The 20,621-nt window shown below is 36.7% G+C and overlaps 1 protein-coding gene across 2 annotated transcripts in view; it reads left to right on the top strand.

Annotated features, from left to right (window-relative positions):
• LOC123679643 (dopamine receptor 1) overlaps positions 1-20,621 on the top strand; it is a 189,779-nt gene that overhangs the window by 52,598 nt on the left and 116,560 nt on the right. For both annotated transcript variants that reach the window (XM_045617032.1, XM_045617034.1), the window contains exon 3: positions 1,364-1,390. In XM_045617032.1, coding sequence (XP_045472988.1) covers positions 1,364-1,390 — 27 coding nt within the window. The remainder of the gene's footprint in view (positions 1-1,363; positions 1,391-20,621) is intronic.

The following is a 20,621-nucleotide window of genomic DNA, read 5'->3' as shown; positions in this document are numbered from 1 at the left end:
CGTAAGAAATGTTAATTTTTTCCTTTTTCGCACTAGATACAAATATGTTCACGATGAAATACACTTGCTACATAAGGTTCAAAACCTCTATTCACAGAGATTCTCCTCTAATGATGAAAAAAAGTTGAATCCTTGAATAGGTACCCCTCGAACTTTGTCTTGCCTAATGAAGATTGGCAATTTTTCAGCAATCCCTGCTGTTGAAACTGCAAATAGGCAATACTCGACATAAACCGAGAGCTTACTCTCTACATGTGTTTTACATGAGGAATTCCAGACTTTATATCTTCTTCATGGATTGTTAGACTAATCTGTACTAAGGGAGAGCATTTGTGTTGATGAGACTTCTGTGGAGTTCATGTTCATGAGTCTACGTTGTCTAGGCATCAGTGGAGTTGAATAGAACGATTGAGAATCCAGATGGTACTTGACATTAGTTCCTAATTAATATTTCGTATGGATATTCGTATTTTGGGAAAGGATTCACATAAAATGCTGGTACATAATACTTTTGTTTTCCATTGATTTTCATCTCACTGTAATTTACTGATTTATTAGGGAAATGATATGGCTTCTCTCCAGATTACAACAGATACAACATAACTTTTTTTTCTTTGCAGTCTCTGTTCCAGTGCCACTCCAGGTTGAATTTGTTAATCGATTATAGAAAGATAATTAATTAATAAAAAATTCCAGAACTTGGAATTTGAAGCTTTTGGGCACTCATTCATTCATACTTATGAGATGTGATATATTATAATAGCATTGTTGTAGGTTAGTTTTTACAGATTATTCTGAGGATTAGGTCTTCATAAAATTTGGCCTGAATATTCGAGTGTTTATTTTACATATACAAGCTGAATCTCAATCTATTGTTACGGAAATAAGATTCATGCTTCGCTTGAATTTTCTATAGTTCTAGGGATGCGAACAACATAAAAAATTTTAATTTTGTCGTATGTATTGTCACTGGAATCCTTTTTTTTTGAGATTCTAATTGATTTTGCTACGGCCTTGACTTTATTCATTTTCTACCCGGAAAATTTTAGCTCGTTTGTATCCGTCATCACTGAAATATTAAGTTGTTTTATTATTTTATTCTTGATCAATTTTTGCTGGTCTTGGTAATGCAATCACGGGGCTTCAAATTGTTATTTCACATCTAAACACAAAATTTTAACTCGTTCGAATACGTGATAATTTTGAAATCATCACCGCTCAGACACGAATAATAAATTAAATTGTTAGTTATTTCCGATATTGATTGAAAGTTATATTTAAATCAGTAGCTCTAACACTTTTATCATTTATTGTGGATCTTTGATTTTTCTAATGATATTTATTGAATTTTATATTGTTTCAGAACTACCGGATGGAAACAGATGTCATTGTAAGTACCGAAGTTGAAGTATGTGTGAAAAGTGAATATGTGAAAAATGTGAATTGGGCACAACTGAAACACAAATTAATTACACTTTGTGAATATTTCTCAAGACTACATGAAACGAACAACGAACGAGGTTCTCGTAGATCTATTTGAACTTCTAATGAAGTTTCATCAGGTTCATCATAATCATAAAATGAAATCAGTTAATCCCTGATGATATTTTGAATTGCAATACTCTCTGGGAGTTCCTAACATGTTGCTTTTAATGTTGCTATTAATTTTCCCAAAAACCGCTTCAAACAATCATTCTTGGATTTTTCGAGCACCAAATGCGAAAATTCTGCTCATTCATAAAGCCTCAAAATGGGCCTAATCACTGAAGATGATTTTTCGATGAAAATCCGAATCATTTTGATGCATTTTAAGAACCTAATCAGCGGAGTTAAGACGTTGCTAATGAACGACCGGCTTGAGTTTTTGTGTTAATTGAACTTTGAGAGACTCAAGACTTAGATCTTTATGCAAAAAATACAAAAAGAAAAAGAAGTACAATTTCAAGTATGTAATAATATCATACGATATTAATTATCTATCTGGTTAATGTATCAGCGAAAATGCCATCAACATAACCATTGTCAAACAGAAGACTTCCACGATATTACGTAGGAATCATAATCGGAAGTAACCCAAGGAGAATGCATGTCATCAAGGGAGAGTAGCGTTATACCGGTTTCACCCTTGTTAGGGATATAAGAAGTTATTTCAAGACGACCCAAATGTACTTTAGTTTTGAAAACTGCAAAGTTCTTACCATTTTGTAGTGATTTTCAACAACTTCATTGCCTTTTTGAAGAATATATCGTCCAGTTTTCAGCAATGGCGTAGTTTTATTTGTCAAATGTCAAAAGATAACATATTCAACAGTGACAGCTCTCCCAGATAGCAAGCTATCTGAGAGGTTAAAATGAAACCTCTTATTGGAAAACTCTTTAGTTCAAGAAGATAACAAAATTTTCGAATGAAATATGTAGTATCTATGGTCTTAATATCAAAAAACCTCTTGAAATCTCATTCACATGTGCTCTAGATATGAACTGCACAAATCCATTTCGCAAGAGACCAGCATACACGATGTGACCGTCGATTTTAATAATTGAAGTGTCGATCAAACTTTATGCCTCTACCTCGCACAGTTTCCCTAATGGATTCGATTCTTATCCCTTTCACGGTGTGGATGTCCTGTCATCTCGCAACATTTTTCATCTTATAGTATCTCGCATGATTATCACGAAAAGTGGGGTAAACTTGGAGGAACATCGTTTTTCGATGGGATCTACTTCCACTCGAGTGAGTGTATATTTAGTGTATGTTATTGATTGGAACGGGAGGAGTTTTTGGGTTGACAGAAAAAAATAATCGAGTATCTTTGGACAGGTGAATGCTGGTTCCTTTTTTAATGTTGCGTTTTGAAATCCCTACAGTTTGAAGAGATTATTAGAAACACGTTTTTTCTTTAGAATAAATAACATAAGTAAAATTTGATGTAGTTGAGTCTATGAGGTTCTTCACAAATTTTCAGTTTGAATGGAATAGAGTTATGACAAGTAGGCTTGTCATATGAACTTGTGGTGTTTCTTTTCTTCTGTTGATTTTATCCGAATATTTGAGTATTTTGATAGTTTTCAAATTTGTTCTCTGGTAACAGCTTTGATATTTGAGAAAATATTCATTTTTGAGAGAATCTTCGGCAAGTGCGGACTTTTTCTTTTGGGTTTAATCATGAATACCGTTTGTGTTCCAATGATTTTTTTTTGTAGTATTAGGTGTAAAACTTTGCTTCCGCCTTTTTGCAATACATGGCTGTAGCGGTAAGTGGTAGTCGAAATAAATAGATCGTAGATGTCATACAATAAACTTAGGTATTTATAAACATAACGACATCGGAAAATGAGTCGATTTGTGTCTGCATTATAAAGTTATTCTTGATTACACATGTCAGCTTTCGAGCCAAATTCTCGTCATTTGCGGGAGGTTCCAATTTTCTGTTTTAATAAGGAGAAATCTGCGGCCGAGGCTCTTCGAATACTCTCAAATACCTATGGTTAGGCCACTTTTAGTGAGAGAACCTGCCGAGAATGGTTTCAAGGCTTCACGAACGGTGATTTTGACGTCGAGGACCAGCATGGCGGTGGAAGAGAGAGGGTTTTCGAATATACAGAATTGGAGGCATTACTTGATCAAGACTCTTGTCAAACGCAACAAGAATTGGAAGGATCATTGGGAGTGATGCAACAATCCATTTCAAAACGGCTGAAAGTCGTGGGAATGATTCAGAAACAAGGAAATTTGGTGCTGTACGAGTTGAAGCCGAGAGATGTTGAACGGCGTTTGTTTGCTTGTGAACAGCTGATTGTAAGCCAAAGACGGTAGAGATTTCTGCATCGCATTGTACCTGGAGACGAAAAATTGGTCCATTAAGATAATTCCAAGTGCAGAAAATTATGGTGATATCCTCGTGCTCAGTATTTGGTGGAACCACCTCAGCGTAATGTATTATGAGTCGTTGAAACCGACGGAAACAATCACAGCCAATCGTTTTCAAAAGCAATTAATGCATTTGAGCCGAGCACTAAAAGACAAACGGCCGCAATACAATGATACATGATAAAGTGATTTTACAGCATGACAATGCTCGACCCCATGTTGCGAAAGTGGTCAAGACATACTTGGAAACGTTGGGAAAGTTCTACCCTACCCGCCGTATTCTCCAGACGTTGCTCCCTTGTTTCGATCAATGGCAAACGGCCTGGCTTCCCAGAGCAGAAGTAAAAAATTAGATCGATTCATGAATCGCTTCAAAAGATGACCAGCTTTTTCAACGCGGGATTCGTACGCTGCCCGAAAGATGGGAGAAAGTAGTGGCCAGCGATGGACATTACTTTGTATCATAAATGTAAATCCAGTTTTATACAATAAAGCCTCGAATTTCCGAAAAAAAACGGGATAAACAAAGTTATACGCCTATGTATCAATAATATGAACTTTTCCACTTTCTCAAGGTATCGTATAAGCCAGCTCTAGAAAGCTGATATTATTTAGCAATATTATGATCAATAAATCATTTCATTTCATTTTTTTATCTAATCCCTTGTGTTGGTTTGTTGTTCTAATATTTCTGCAAGTTTTTCTGGAGTTGTATATCGATCGGGAAAGGAGTTTCTGTTCAGCACTAATTCCCAAAACTCCACATATCTGTTAGGATTTTATGATTTTTGGGAGATTTTATCGAACAAAACAAGGCACATGTAATCGACATTTCTCTGCATTGAAGCGAGACAGCATTTCGGAAGTTAGGATAGGTTCGTGTGTAATATTTTCCAGAAGGATTCCTATCCCAACGTTTCGTTGAAATAATGTTTCCTCATCAATCCCGTAACTCTAATTTTTTGCAATAAAAGTTCCTAATATCCTTCAAATTTTAGACGAAAGTGAATTCTATGGGAATGTAAGAAGTCTTATTAAAAATTCAACATGGAACTCTGATTCTTTTTGTCATAACGAAAGCAATATATCACCTCGACAAATGGTTTTACGAGTTTAAATTCATTTTCCTTTTAATGGAACATCCCCTCAGGGAGCTCCAACAATGGTTGGTCATGATGTGATACTCACATTGTCTTTGATATATTATGTCCATTATCCTGAACTCTCCTCGTAATCCTTACGCCCACAATTTGTCGCTCAGTTTGTATTGTAATATATTCTTAGTTATTTTTTTTTTTTTGGGTCGACCCATTTCAATAATTAATTTATTCTAAAATTAATTAGATTGTTGTCCACATGTAAAGCTCTAGAACTATTTCTTCTCTCATTCTGAATTCAAAAGAGGGTATTCAAATACGCGAAAAAACTTAAATGTAAGAGAAAGATATTTCTTATTACACATCACCAATTTTTATATGGTTTTCACCATAGAGTAATAAACATAGATAGAGGGAGTATACGCAGTTTTTATATGTTCCCAACATGGTTAAATTACGTTGTCGGATTGTTATATATTTTAAAATCCACAATATTACTTTATCGTTATGAATGTATAATATATTGAATGAAATATATTTATTCGAAGGATTCTCGATTAAATATGCAAATTTGAATATTTGGAATCCGATATTTTCACGAATTGTCGAATTTATAATAAGCAGAATATTTATTATTTTCTGTATCTACCTGCTGAAATCCAAGGTTTGGCAACTTTTGCTCTCCTAGTGCCATCGATTATTTCACGTCGATTGGCGCGCTTGAAGTTTGTTTTCTGAATTTCTGATAAATTTAGGTATTTATTTCAATATATTTTGAGTTAATATGAAATGTTGATACACTATGGGACATAAGAAGTGCGTTCTTTGTGGAAAAATAGCGAATTGAGTGAAATATCTTATTACTGATATGTTTTCATATCCGCGCACTTCATGTCAAATTTGATAGCCCATGTTTGAAACAAAATTTGCTTACTGAAAATGACATATGTTCCCTCTTCCTAAGACTCTGAGGTCTTCACATAATTTCTTCAAAAAAAAACCTATATTGCAGTATTTCAATATTTTTAATTTTCGAATCTTCCACGAGAGGCTTGATGATATGGTATTCCTACAAAACACTGCTGTATTTTGAAAATAATGGTACAAAAAATTCCACATGAAATCATTACAAAAGAGGCCAAAACCTAATTTTGTGAAAAGTTAAAAAAATATTAGTAAAGTACTTGCTTTCGATGAAAGTTGCAAACTATTGTAATATTCCTAACTTTTACTGATAGTTCACCTCAATATTGACAGTTTCTGAGAGCTCGTTCCTAGAACATCCCAGATTTGATAAAATTGTCATCAGAGAGTCAAACCTTACAGTTTGAGACCATTTCCTATTCAAAAAGAAACGAGCACAACAATTGAAAAAAAAATCTATATAACTTCCAACAATTCGACGATATAGTTGGAATCGTTCCCATCATTCGTACCAACTTTTAGGCGTGTATACGATGCCCTGAAGAAGAATTGATCGTTTTTGTCCTATTTAAACAAGGGTAAAGTAGGAGACGAAAGCACTTTACGAATTGCAAACATTGAACACCTGAGAGCGTTGTAGACTAGAGTTGAAACACGCAACGATAAATAAAATGTGAGGGCGGATCTCGAATTTACATCAGCTAAGTGAGAGGATTTTTTTTTTTCGTTGGTACAAGTACTTCAACAAATTCCTTCTCGTGTTTCGAGTCGTCAGCATTACGAAATGCGACAAAATATCGTTCTCTTCAGAGGAGAAAAAATATCTTTTCGAATAGAGTTCCTTATAACTGAAATATGAAAGCTTTGTTATAAATTCTCATAAATGTATTAAATTTCTATTGCACAGGGTTTTTCAATAAGGGGTTTCATTTTGAATAGCCCGCTATCTGGGCAGCTGTAACTACTAAAGCTGTTATCTTATGGCATTTGACAATTTAAAACTAGGCCATTACTAAAAATAGAATGATAAACGCTTCAACAATAATATTGAAAATTTTACATTCGTGCTCCTTCTCAGCTGGCAATAGTGAAATTGTGGACAAATTTGAGCTATTGGGGTAACTCAGTGATGTGAAGAATCGAAACCGTGTGTGTCGCTCAAGTACAATTGAGAATATTGCTGCTGTAGACCGTAATGCTGAAGAAAACACAGGTTTGTCGATTTTTTTTTATCGCAATTCTTCAAGAAAAGTTTTCTGTCCATGTCATTTCTCGAAGGTGTGATCACAATTGGCTACTGAAATCTTAAACTAATAATTAAAAGAATTTTTTTTGGAACCACGTGAAATATAAGGTAACAGGCCAATTGAAAAGTCCCCGGTCTATCATAGTGAAACACATTTTTTTGGAAAAATTCGATTGTATTATTCAACATAATGGCCTTCTAGGGCAATACAGCAATTATAGCGATCTTCCAACTTTTTGATACCATTTTTGTAGTATGATTTGTCTTTCGCTTCAAAATAGGCCTCAGTTTCGGCGATCACTTCTTCATTGGCGCTAAATTTCTTTCCAGCGAGCATTTTTCTGAGGTCTGAGAACAGGAAAAAGTCGCTGTGGGCCAGATCTGGCGAATACGGTGGATGCTGAAGCAATTCGAAGCCCAATTCATGCAATTTTGCCATTATTTTCATTCATTCAAGTCAAGGCGCATTGTCTTGATGAAGCAGCACCTTTTTTTTTTCAAATGAGGTCGTTTTTTAACGGTTTCATCCTTCAAACGATCCAATATAATGATCACTGATTTGGATGATATAATTTGCCATTGTTAATGGAATACTTTCCTCCTTATAATGAAACAATCATCCATTGGTTTCTCTTAAAATATATACTCGTTTGTTCCTAAATATCAAAACGAATCCTCTTATGGGAAACCCTTAATTTTTGTACATTAATTGAATCACAATATTGTTGAAAATCTTCAAATATTTCCAAAACATCCGACTAGGTCAAAATTAATTTTATATAGAAGGTGTTACAGAATAAGTGCTAAAGTTTTCAGAAGGAGAATCCTTGTCGAACATTAAAGGGGTCTTTCATGTTAATAGAAGCTCTTAGGCCTCTCCTTGAAAAGTTTTACCCCTTCGTCGAGTAATAGAATGTTAACAAAAACTTCAGGGATTGCTCGAACTTGTTTTCAGAGGATCTCAAAAAAAACATGATTTCAACAGCACTATTCTGAATAGATAAATGAAAAGATTTTGGATTAATTTTCATTTTTATTATATCTACTTCTCTGAGGAAATGAGGAGTTCTCATTTTCTGTATTGATGATGTTAACGCATAACACAATTCACAGAAACAGCTCGAAGGGTGTCCAGAAAGTTGAATGAATGGGCTAATTTTTAATATTAGGAAATAGCATAGTGGATCCATTTGATCAGTAAAACTATAAAAACTAATCTATCCACTCATTAGGGTTTTTCTAAACCATTATGTGGCCCCAGTATATTCGAAGGGGAGTTCCGAATGAATGGCCTTCAAAATCTCCCGATTTGACACCTCCAGATTTTTGTGGGGTCATTTGAAGAGCGTCGTATTTAATATAGTAGCCGATTTTTAAGATTTTCTGCGTCAGAATATAGTGTTAATATTGGGAATATTGGGATTTTTTTTTCAAAATCCTTGTTGAATTTTCTATGTCCGTTCGTTTCTTTTGTGTTCCTTCATATTACCGGCCTGCTGCATTTATAGACTTGATGTATTTGACCTTGAATTCGTCATCACTGAGTCGAACCTTATTCTTCGAGACCGTTCGCGGTTCAAAATTTGAAAATTACGACATTGTGATGAAAGAACAACGCGATCTGTTCAGATTCTCCTCTATTTTTATGAGAATCAGTTTTTTCGTCGTCTGTAAAACCGACAATATCTATCATCGCAACTGTCTACCCCTCTTATCGATCAGCGATATCTCTCCCAACATTCTTTCCACAGTGGTGCACATTCTCTGGGGTCCAGTTGTAATAACAGATAAGTAGACCTTTTCTGTCTTTTTTTCCCAACTTCCCAACGAAAACAATGTATTCAACCTCTCACATTGATTGATGCTTTGTCTGTATTTTTTCGGACAAGGACTAACAAGTTGGAAGGGCAAAGGGAGAATTGAGAAGGCAACGTTCCAATTGGTGTGAATTCTCCAATTCGACCCAAGATTGTTCGAGTAAATCCTCTGAGGGATTAGATATTCGGCTTGCCGAATATCTTAGAACTTTTTTCATTCATTAGTGTTGTATTCTGGAATTGAATATATGAATGTTATTTGTTTGGCATCAATCAGAGTAAATATTCACAAATAAGGAAAATGCAATAAAATCAAAGACTGTGCAAGTAAAGGGTGTTTTTTTTTAGAGCTATAGAACTTTAAATTGCAATAGAACAACGATGGATTATTCGATTGACATGAATTTTATTTATCCGCAAGATAATCTTATGGCATTACATTTTGAATATGATTTCTGGCATATGACTGCCACGGCTGACTCGGATGTAGTCCAATCTGGACGTCCAATTTTCGATGACTTTTTCCAACATTTGTGGCCGTATATCGGCAATAACACGGCGAATGTTGTCTTCCAAATGGTCAAGGGTTTGTGGCTTATCCGCATAGACCAATGACTTTACATAGCCCCACAGAAAGTAGTCTAGCGGTGTTAAATCACAAGATCTTGGAGGCCAATTCACAGGTCCAAAACGTGAAATTAGGCGGTCACCTAACGTGTCTTTCAATAAATCGATTGTGGCACGAGCTGTGTGACATGTTGCGTCGTCTTGTTGGAACCACAACTCCTGGACATCATGGTTGTTCAATTCAGGAATGAAAAAGTTAGTAATCATGGCTCTATACCGATCACCATTGACTGTAACGTTCTGGCCATCATCGTTTTTGAAGAAGTACGGATCAATGATTCCACAAGCCCATAAAGCGCACCAAACAGTCAGTTTTTCTGGATGTAACGGTGGTTCGACATACACTTGAGGATTAGCTTCACTCCAAATGCGGCAGTTTTGTTTGTTGACGTAGCCATTCAACCAGAAGTGCGCTTAATCGCTAAACAAAATAAAATGGACGTAGTGCGCGATACGTATTCCGCACAGAACCATTATTTTCGAAATGAAATTGCACTAGTTGCAAGCGTTGTTCAGGCGTGAGTCTATCCATGATGAATTGCCGAACCAAACTGAGGATAAATCACTTGACAACTGTTGAATCGGTGGCCATCTTGAACAGTAATGCCAACTTAAAGTTATACACCTCGAAAAAAAACACCCGTTATCTTTACGTCGCTAAACATTACCTCGTTCACATTTGTTATCACTGAAATAAAAGGTTTTTGCGAGAACATCTGCAGAAGAGTCTCCACAATTTCGATAAAAACAGAAAAGCCTCACTCCTACTGGTGACGAGAGAAAATGTCAGTTCGTATTTTTCTCCTAGTTCTAAAAACCAGTTCACCGGTGGATAAAACGATATCACCGAAGCGTTTAATCTACTGGGAAATTCATCCAGGGTAATTGTTGTCATGTTTCCTGATGAGGTAGGAGCAACCATGGACGAAGATGGCTATGCAAATTTAACTAGCTCTTGAAAGTTTCAGACATATGTCTTTTCCTAAGTTCATCCAATTTAATATTCATTTCGGATTAATGTTATTGCTTTCAATTAAATTATTCTGCATCATTCCATTATGTTATCTGGGGAGAACAGATGGGACCTTCTCACTTATTCAATCTTAATTTGATTCGAGCGATTGTTATGTTGACGAATCCAGAAATTTTGAACAAACTACTTGAGCCCCAGTTATTCTGTCTTTATTCAAGCGCTTGAAAAAGTTATGGGTTGAGTTTGAAGGAATCTATCAGAACGTGTGAGAACAATGAATGTCTTTCAAATTAATTATTTTCATCAAATAAAATATTTTCCAGCAGACGCCACAAAGACAAAAATAACTCTATGGAATAAGTATTGAAATAAAGGTGTTTTTTTAGAGCCATAGAACTTTAAATTGCAATAAAACAACGATGATTGACATGAATTTTATTTATCCGCAAGATAATCTTGTGGCATTACATTTTAAATATGATTTCTGGCATATGACCGCCACGGCTGGTCCGGATGTAGTCCATTCTGGACGTCCAATTTTCGATGACTTTTTCCAACATTAGTGGCCGTATAACGGCAATAACACGGCGAATGTTGTCTTCCAAATGGTCAAGGGTTTGTGGCTTATCCGCATAGACCAATGACTTTACATAGCCCCACAGAAAGTAGTCTAGCGGTGTTAAATCACAAGATCTTGGAGGCCAATTCACAGGTCCAAAACGTGAAATTAGGCGGTCACCAAACGTGTCTTGCAATAAATCGATTGTGGCACGAGCTGTGTGACATGTTGCGCCTACTTGTTGGAACCACAGCTCCTGGACATCATGGTTGTTCAATTCAGGAATGAAAAAGTTAGTAATCATGGCTCTATACCGATCACCATTGACTGTAACGTTCTGGCCATCATCGTTTTTGAAGAAGTACGGACCAATGATCCCACCAGCCCATCAAACGCACCAAACAGTCAGTTTTTCTGGATGTAACGGTGTTTCGACATACACTTGAGGATTAGCTTCACTCCAAATGCGGCAGTTTTGTTTGTTGATGTAGCCATTCAACCAGAAGTGCGCTTCATCGCTAAATAAAATAAAGAGGACGTAGTGCGCGATACGTATTCCGCACAGAACCATTATTTTCGAGATAAAATTGCACTATTTGCAAGCGTTGTTCAGGCGTGAGTCTATTCATGATGAATTGCCAAACCAAACTGAGAATAAATCACTTGACAGCTGTTAAATCGGTCGCCATCTTGAACGGTAATGCCAACTTAAAGTTATATACCTTATATACCTCGAAAAAAAATACCCGTTAGTTTGTATAAGTTGTTGTTGAAAAGCTTGAATAACATTACAAATCAGGTAACTTTATGTTTTCACTTTTCCTTATCGAATGAATTAAATGAAAGTTTTAGTACGTCATTCCACTTTAGTTTCTTTCAATATTCCTCAACAGAATGTTTGAATAACTCATTCTTTTTGATCCATATCTTCTTGGAACTCTTTTATTTCCCTTCCTTCAATGATGGTCTTTTCTGCATCAGTAATGTCCAATCTGCTTCTGGTTTTATGTTCAGTTTCAACCCAAACATCGACTAATTCTGGACTCTCATTTGGAAGAGGAAAAAACTTGCACAGGATAGAGAGTTAAAGCTTCCTATCGACAAAACATGAATGCTCACCATACGAAAAGAGAAAATAGCCGAGCTGGAGATAATTTGGAATTGAATGTATCAAACGAATGCCCACTTTGACATAAGAGTAACTTTTCTCTGAATTCTACAGTAATCGATGAAAGCCGACTGGTTGATTCTTTTCAACATATCAATAAGTTTTAATGGGGATATTTCTATGGAATTTGTATTCCTGGGAAGAGCATTCGAATAACATAAGATGAAATAATTGAAAATTGGTCGGAAGTAGCCACATCCAAGCTGCCAAGAGATTGATCTACAATTTCCACCCCTGAAACAATCGATTGTGGCTAGTCGGAGTGACAGGAAAATATGAATATCTAGCTTTCAGCTGATTTGGAGCAATCGGAGAAATTGCTGACGTAATGGATTGCTCTGTCCATCCGTTCTTGACATTTTAATGAAGCTATGGTAACTAGAGAGAGATAGAGAGAGAGACTGATGTGCAAGAACCGTTATTGGTTAAGTGATTGTCATTCGTGATTTGTAACCCAGGAGAACACACTTAATTCTGGAGGAAATTCTGAAATAACAAACAGCAATCTGGCAGGAATGTTTTTTTTTTTAGAATACATAGTGAACGTTCAACATGTAATAATAATAATAAAATGGTTTATTCTGTAAGCTACAGGGTATAAACATATAGTCACAGAGGCGTGAGCCTGTACGTGACTTCTAAATAAACAAAATATAATGCAGTAGCCAGTATTCAAATAAATTCACAAATCAAGATCAAATTCTTTTAACATATTTCAATAAAAATATAAAAATCAACAAAAACTCAATAGCACAATAATGATCATAGATAAGTGCCCATTCTATACATACAATTATATCATAAACTCATGTAATGTTTAATGGTTTCTAACCCGACTCTTTTATGTAGGATATCTCATAAGCTGAGAGCTGTGTAGGTTTTGCTACTGGGTCCCAAAGCCACTTCAATTACAGTATATACTGTTTATTATGTACCCAGAAGCCAGTGGTTAGATGTAATATATCATACTTTTCATGCAACAAAGCATATTCAATTAATTCCCTAGAAGATATTTGGAAATTTGTCTCTTTGCTGTGCTGACCTTTGAATTATTATTATAACAGTTTATTGAGCATTAATAATAATTGCAAAGGTTTGTATCAGTACAGGGCGTTTATGAGATGATCATCGATAGTATAGCAAGGAGTAAATGTTTGAAATTCGGAGAAAAAACAAAGGATTTACAATTTTTTTAATGAATTTGTTTGTCTACCGTTATTTTTGTTGCACTTCCCAACAAGTCTCGGCATTGATACAATAAGATGGTCTATGTCTTATTGAGGGATATTATCCCAAGCTGCCTGTACTTCAAATCTCAGAGCCGCCTAAGTCCGTGGAGGCTGGTTTGAATTTCTCAGCCTTCTAAAATGATGTCTCAAACAAGCTCTATGGGCAAAAGATCAGGGGATCTGGGCGGTCATGGCAAAAGATTCACATGGTTCGCTTCGAAAAAGTTTAAACTAATTCTGGCAACTTGAGGTCAGGCATTATCTTGCTGAAATATTGGATTCTCGAGCCGGTTAAGGTAAGGGAGAACATATGGCTCCACTATTTCTTGAAGGTAACGCAGCGCTGTCATGTTACCTCGATTAAAGACTAAAGGTGACCTACTTGCATGTGCAATAGCACCCCATACCATAACGCCTACTGTCCGGTGTACATGACGATCAACATCAAACTGTGGTTCACGTCATTCTCCCCGACGTCGTCTTACCCTTCTCCGACCATCATGTGCACCAAAGGAGAATTGAGATTCATCAGAAAAGACGACCTGATGCCATTGCATATTTCAATGTTGACGTTCTCTGCACAACTGTAATCGTTGATGGCGATGCTCAACCGTCAGAGGTTACACAAGATGGGGTCGATAATGCTGCAGCCCAAAAGACTTTATCAGGAGGTAAACCATTCGGACAGTTACAGGATGGTCTTGTTCTCCTAACCACTCAGCCAAAGATTGAGTTGTCGCAAATCGGTCTCTAATGGCTATAAGCCTTGGCAGTCGATCTTGAACTTCATTTGTGCCCCTTCTACGTCCGGTGCCTACTCTTCTTCGATTTTGGGCATTATCAAACCACGCTTGACAACATCTCAACAGTAGTTGGATGTCTGTTCGTACAGTTAGCGATTTCTCGAAATGACAACCCCTCCTCCCGTAGACCAATAATTCGACCTCTTTCAAATTCACTTAGCTGGCGATAAATTCCGCGTACACGTGCTCTAGGCATTTTAACAACAACTAAACATCGACTTTGGATCTCCTCGAACAGATGGTTCGTTGTAAAATTTAAAAAAAACTTGCAAAAAAGGACTACGATATTTGATAACAAAACTGAATATTTTAAATACAACACAAAGTGTTTTTTTTTTCAGCACGAAAAGATGGAGGTTACTCAAACAAACTGTATACCTGAAATGAAAACTTCAAGTCTCCCAAGAAGAACATGGAAAGAGGATAAACTCCAATTTATAACTGAGTGGAACTTGTCTGCGACTTCCGGAAAACACAGCAGACTGAAATTCGGTGTTTCTGTAACTAAATTCGATAATTTCATTTGTATCAAATTCCGATATTACACGAAACAGATTATAGAGCAATGCACTATTTACATCCATAACACAAACAGTCGATTATAAAACCATTTACATTCCCGCGAAATATGGATAGAGCACATTCCGTCGAAACCTGTTGCAGTGACCATCCGTCGATGATAATAAGGTTAAAATCACGTTTAAATTTCTACAGTACGTGTGCGAGAGCATGGAGTTGTCATAATCACGCCACAATAACTCATTTCCAGGAACGGCTAAATCAAATAGGGCCTGCAAACACGGCGAGGCTTAGCATAAACGCCATCTACAAATGGTATAATTAAGCTCGCGGAGTTTACACCACATGCACCTACTCGTGAATCAAATCGAATTTTGAAGCTGTATAACGTAACGTATTGGTTCGGATCTCGTAACCATCGTTGGTTGTATTTTACAAATTAATTTTTTTTATTCGCGTACATATAAATCTGTAAGTATTATAAAGAGTTTTTCAGGAAATGGTTTCTTTTTCATATTAGAAAACTACCATATCCTTCTCATCAAATTGTTCCTCACCAATTGGCACATTTGCGACAGCATCTTTTAACAGGCCAATTGAAAAGTCTCCGGTCTACCATAGTAGATCACATTTTTTTACCAACATTCGATTTTATTATTCAACATAGTTGCTTTCGACGGCGATACAGTGATTATAGCGATCTTCCAACTTTTCGCTACCATTTTTGTGATACGATTTGTCTTTCGCATCAAAATAGGCCTCAGTTTCGACGATTAATTCTTCATTGACGCTAAATTTCTTTCCAGCGAGCATTCTTTTGAGGTCTGAGAACAGGAAAAAGTCGCTGGTGGCCAGATCTGGCGAATACGGTGGATGCAGAAGCAATTCGAAGCCCAATTCATGCAATTTCGCTATTGTTTTCATTGATTTGTGACACGGCGCATTGTTTTGATGAAACAGCACCTTTGTTTCTTCAAATGAGGCCGTTTTTTAACGATTTAATCGTTTAAACGATCCAATAACGCTATATAATAATCGCTGTTGATGGTATGGCCTTTTTGGAGGTAATTAATGAATATTATATCTTGCGCATCCCAGAATGCTGATGTCATAACCTTGCCATTTCACTGTTGTGTTTTTCCACGCTTTGAAATGGTGGAGCCATGTTTCATCGATTGTCATATATCGACGCAAAAAGTTAGGTTTACTGCACTTAAATAGCTTCAAACACTGCTCAGAATCATTAATACGTTGTTGCTCTTGATCGATTGTGAGCTCGCGCGGCACCCATTTTGCACACAGCTTTCTCATGTACAAATTTTCGTGAATGATATGATGTACACGTTCAGTTTATATCTTCACAATGTCTGCTATCTCGATACTTTACGGTCATCTAAAATTATTTCGTGAATTTTTTCGATTGTTTCGTCATTGACAGCCTCTTTTGGGCGTCCACTGCGTTCGCCGTCTTCGGTGCTCATTTCATTTCGTTTAAACTTAGCATACCAATCAATGATGGTTGATTTTCCTGGTGCAGACCCCAAAAACCGAATATTCACGGTTCAAAGGTCATGCTCAGTATTTGGTGAGACCAGCTCGGCGTAGTGCATCATGAGTTGTTAAAACCAAGTGGAACAAACACAGCCGATCGTTATAGAACGCAATTAATACGTTTGAGCCGAGCATTAAAAGACAAACGGTCGCAATACAATGAGAGGCATGATAAAGTGATCTAACAGCATGACAATGCTCGACCTCTTGTTGCGAAAAGGATCAAGACATACTTGGATACGTTGGAATGGGAAGTCCTACTCCACCAGCCGTTGGTCCCTCACACTATCACTTTTTCGATCAATGGCACACTGCCTGGCTGACCAGCACTTCCGGTCTTATGAAGCAGTAAAAAATTGTATCGATTCATGGATCGCTTGAAAAGATGAGCAGTTCTTTCAACGCGCTGACCGAAAGATGGGAGAAAGTAGTGGCAAGCGATGGACAATGCTCTGAATCATAAATGTAGGTATAACCAGTTTTTCACAATATAGCCTCAAATTTCTGAAAAAAAAAAGAGCTACGAGCAAAATTATGAGAGAATAGTGACATTAGAACCATAAAAAATTCAAACAGCATATAGACAAACTAAGGAAACTGCACCCATGAAGATATTGTATTCAGCAATATACAGTTATGTGGCCTCCAAGGGTATAACTTTGACGAGCGCTCATATACCTTTCTCAACTTCGCGTTGGTGCTGACACCATATTTTAACTTTGTCTGAGCTTCAGAATGTCTTGATTATAATAATGAGCTTCAAAGGCAGATTCGTTCTGTTTTTTTTTGTCAAATCCATATTTCTTGAGTATATTGCCCCTTTAAAAACCAGTTTTGACCCCAGACTACTTCATTATCGTGCTACAAATTGGATTCAAATATCCATCTCATTATCATTCGTCTGCGGATCTGCGGATGACATCGCCAACTACGTAAAGTGTAAGTGATTGGGGACTACCCAAAAACCTGATCCCTCAGATTGGTCTAAGCTAATGTCTAGCTGGCAGAGACACTAATCCATGGAGGGTCGAATTATCTGCTCAGTAGCGTAGAAGGATATCCGCCAGAGAAGGGGTGTTTCGTAGGGGAGAAGAACCGCAAATAGATAACGTCAATATAATCCTCGACACCGTATCATGCCACCGTACACGATCTGCGCTGAAAAATCACAATCAACAGATGGGCAGATTTCCCATTCATGCCTCTGCTCATCTATAAAATGAAAGAACACTCCGCATTCATCTCGATATGTGGCCTTTGTATGTAGACATTCTCCACGGTATAAAATTTTAACGCCGGATATATTTTACATTTATGTGAGTGTTTTCGATGCTCTTAAAAGTGTTCTATGCTCGTCTAGCGTTGTAAAATATATGGCTGTGCGAAGATGAAATGCTTCGATGTATTACATGAGAATTAATGTGAATACTCAGATGTATGTAGAATCGGAAATATGAATTCTTTCTTGTATGTGGAGAGGGTTCGTTATGAAAAGCCCGCTATCTGGGCAGCTGTCACTTTTGAGACTGCCATTTTTTGACATTTATGAAGTACCATAACTAACGGGTGTTTTCTTTCGAGGTATATAACTTTAAGTTGGCATTACTGTTCGAGATAGCAACCGATTTAACAGCTGTAAAGTTATTTATTCTCAGTTTGGTTTGGCAATTCATCATGAATAGTGCGTGAATAACGCTTACAAATAGTGCAATTTTATTTCGAAAATAATGGTTCTGTGCGGAATACGTATCGCTCACTACGTCCATTTTATTTGGTTAGCGATGAAGCGCACTTCTGGTTGAATGGCTACGTCAAAAACAAAACTGCCGCATTTGAAGTGAAGCTAATCCTCAAGTGTATGTCGAAACACCGTTTCATCCAGAAAAACTGACTGTTTGGTGCGCTTTATGGGCTGGTGGAATCATTGGTCCGTACTTCTTCAAAAACGATAATGGCCAGAACGTTACAGTCAATGATGATCGGTATAGAGCCATGATTGAACCTTTTTCATTCCTGAATTGAACAACCATGATGTCCAGGAGCTTTGGTTCCAACAAGACGACGCAACATGTCACACAGCTCGTGTCACAATCGATTTATTGAAAGACACGTTTGGTGACCGCCTAATTTCACGTTTTAGACCTGTGAATTGGACTCCAAGATCTTGTGATTTAACACCGCTAGACTACTTTCTGTGGGGCTATGTAGAGTCATCGGTCTATGCGGATAAGCCACAAACCCTTGACCATTTGGAAGACAACATTCGCCGTGTTATTGCCGATGTACGGCCACAAATATTGGAAAAAGTTATCGAAAATTGGACGTCCAGATTGGACTACATCCGAGCCAGCCGTGACGGTCATAAGCCAGAAATCATATTTAAAATGTAATGCCACAAGATTATCTTGCGGATAAATAAAATTCATGTCAATCGAATAATCCATCGTTGTTTTATTGCAATTTAAAGTTCTATAGCTCTAAAAAAAACACCCTTTAGATAAACTCGACCAACAAGAATGGCTTCATAAGGAATCACATCACATATGAAACATTGACTTGCACCCTTGGAGACCACATAAATCAATATGTAGTTCTTCAAGGGTGTAATTGGAAGATGAGTTCATCACGCATAGTCTTTCAGACTTTGAATTGTGTATTCATCCCCAGTCTAATATTTGCTATCTGGAAGAAAAAATCTATGAGACCCTCTGTATTTTAATTCGAAATTAACGTTATCTGTTTCCCAGATTCTTCTTGAAGCAATCTCCAAATCCTTAACACAAAGCGGAGCAGTTGAATACTAATAAATCAAGAATTTCGCAATTTCATCAAGCTGTTCAACAGTTGAATATATATCTCTTCCTGACGCTACCTTAAGTGATGTTTAATGAACGAAATTTAAATTTTACTCCAGAGTCGAGAAATCGGCGGATTCAGATTCGTGAATTAAGTCATATTCAGAGTATTCATTTGAATAACACGATTTTAATTATTGAATAACTGATATCCAATTTTGATTCACTCAGTTCTGAATTCATTGTGTAAATAAGACCTGTCCTTTCTTATGATGTTATGATTTAATTGAATTATATTGGAATTGAATTCGAAAAGTATCATTGTTTAAAATAAAGGTTAATATACTGTGCTAATCTTCATATTCAGGATGTTACACCTTTGACGATGACGCTATATTTTGTTTAAGCGCTGAAATTCTTGAATTGTTTATTCCCCAAAGTGTCATTAGTCTCTATCTCAGCTACCTTATCATTTTGTTCGGAAAGACACAGGGTGAACCAAAAAAGTGTAAAAGACCAAACATATGTTTTTTTCTTGAAGGGCCTTGGAAAAAATATTGCCTCCGAATATTGAAAAAAATTAAACAATATTTCCGTTGAAACAAAAACCTATCTACGACCTAACAGGCCAATTGAAAAGTCTCCGGTCGTCCATAGTAAACACATTTTTTTTGGAAAAATTCGATTTTATTATTCAACATAGTTGCCTTCGAGGGCGATATCATGATATCATTTTTATAGTACGATTTGTCTTTCGCTTCAAAATAGGCCTCAGTTTCGGCGATTACCTCTCCCTTCTGAATTTCCTTCCAGCGAGCATCCTCTTGCTGTCTGAGAACAGGAAAAAGTCGATGGGAGCCAGATCTGGCGAATAAGGTGGATGGAGAAGCAATTTTCATTGATTTTTTACACGGCGCATTGTTTTGATGAAACAGCACCTTTTTTTTCTTCAAATGGGGCCGTTTTCTAACGATTTCATCCTTTTAACGATCCAATAACACTATATAATAATCGTTGTTAATGGTCTGGCCTTTTTGGAGGTAATCAATGAATATTATACCTTGCGCATTCCAGAATACTGATGCCATAACCTTGCCAGCTGTGCAGTCCACTCAGCTGACTGTCGATTGTACTCCGGAGTGAAATGATTGAGCCATGTGACATCCTATGTCACATATCGTCACGAAAATTCAGGTTTATTGCATTCAAACAGCTTCAAACACTGCTCAGAATCATTAACACGTTGTTGCTTTTGATCGATTGTGAACCCATTTTTCATATAGCTTTCTCATGAACAAATATTCGTGAATAATATGATATATATGTTCAGATGATATCTTGAAAATGTCTGCTATCTCGATGAACTTCACTTTACGGTCATTCAAAATTATTTTGTGGACTTTTTTGATTTTTTCGTCGATGACAGCCTCTTTTGGGCTTTC

This window comes from Harmonia axyridis, chromosome 5 (assembly GCF_914767665.1).
Source record: "Harmonia axyridis chromosome 5, icHarAxyr1.1, whole genome shotgun sequence".
Lineage (NCBI taxonomy): Eukaryota > Metazoa > Arthropoda > Insecta > Coleoptera > Coccinellidae > Harmonia > Harmonia axyridis.
The sequence above is the reverse complement of the archived record's forward strand: the minus strand, read 5'-3'. Positions and strand labels throughout refer to the sequence as shown.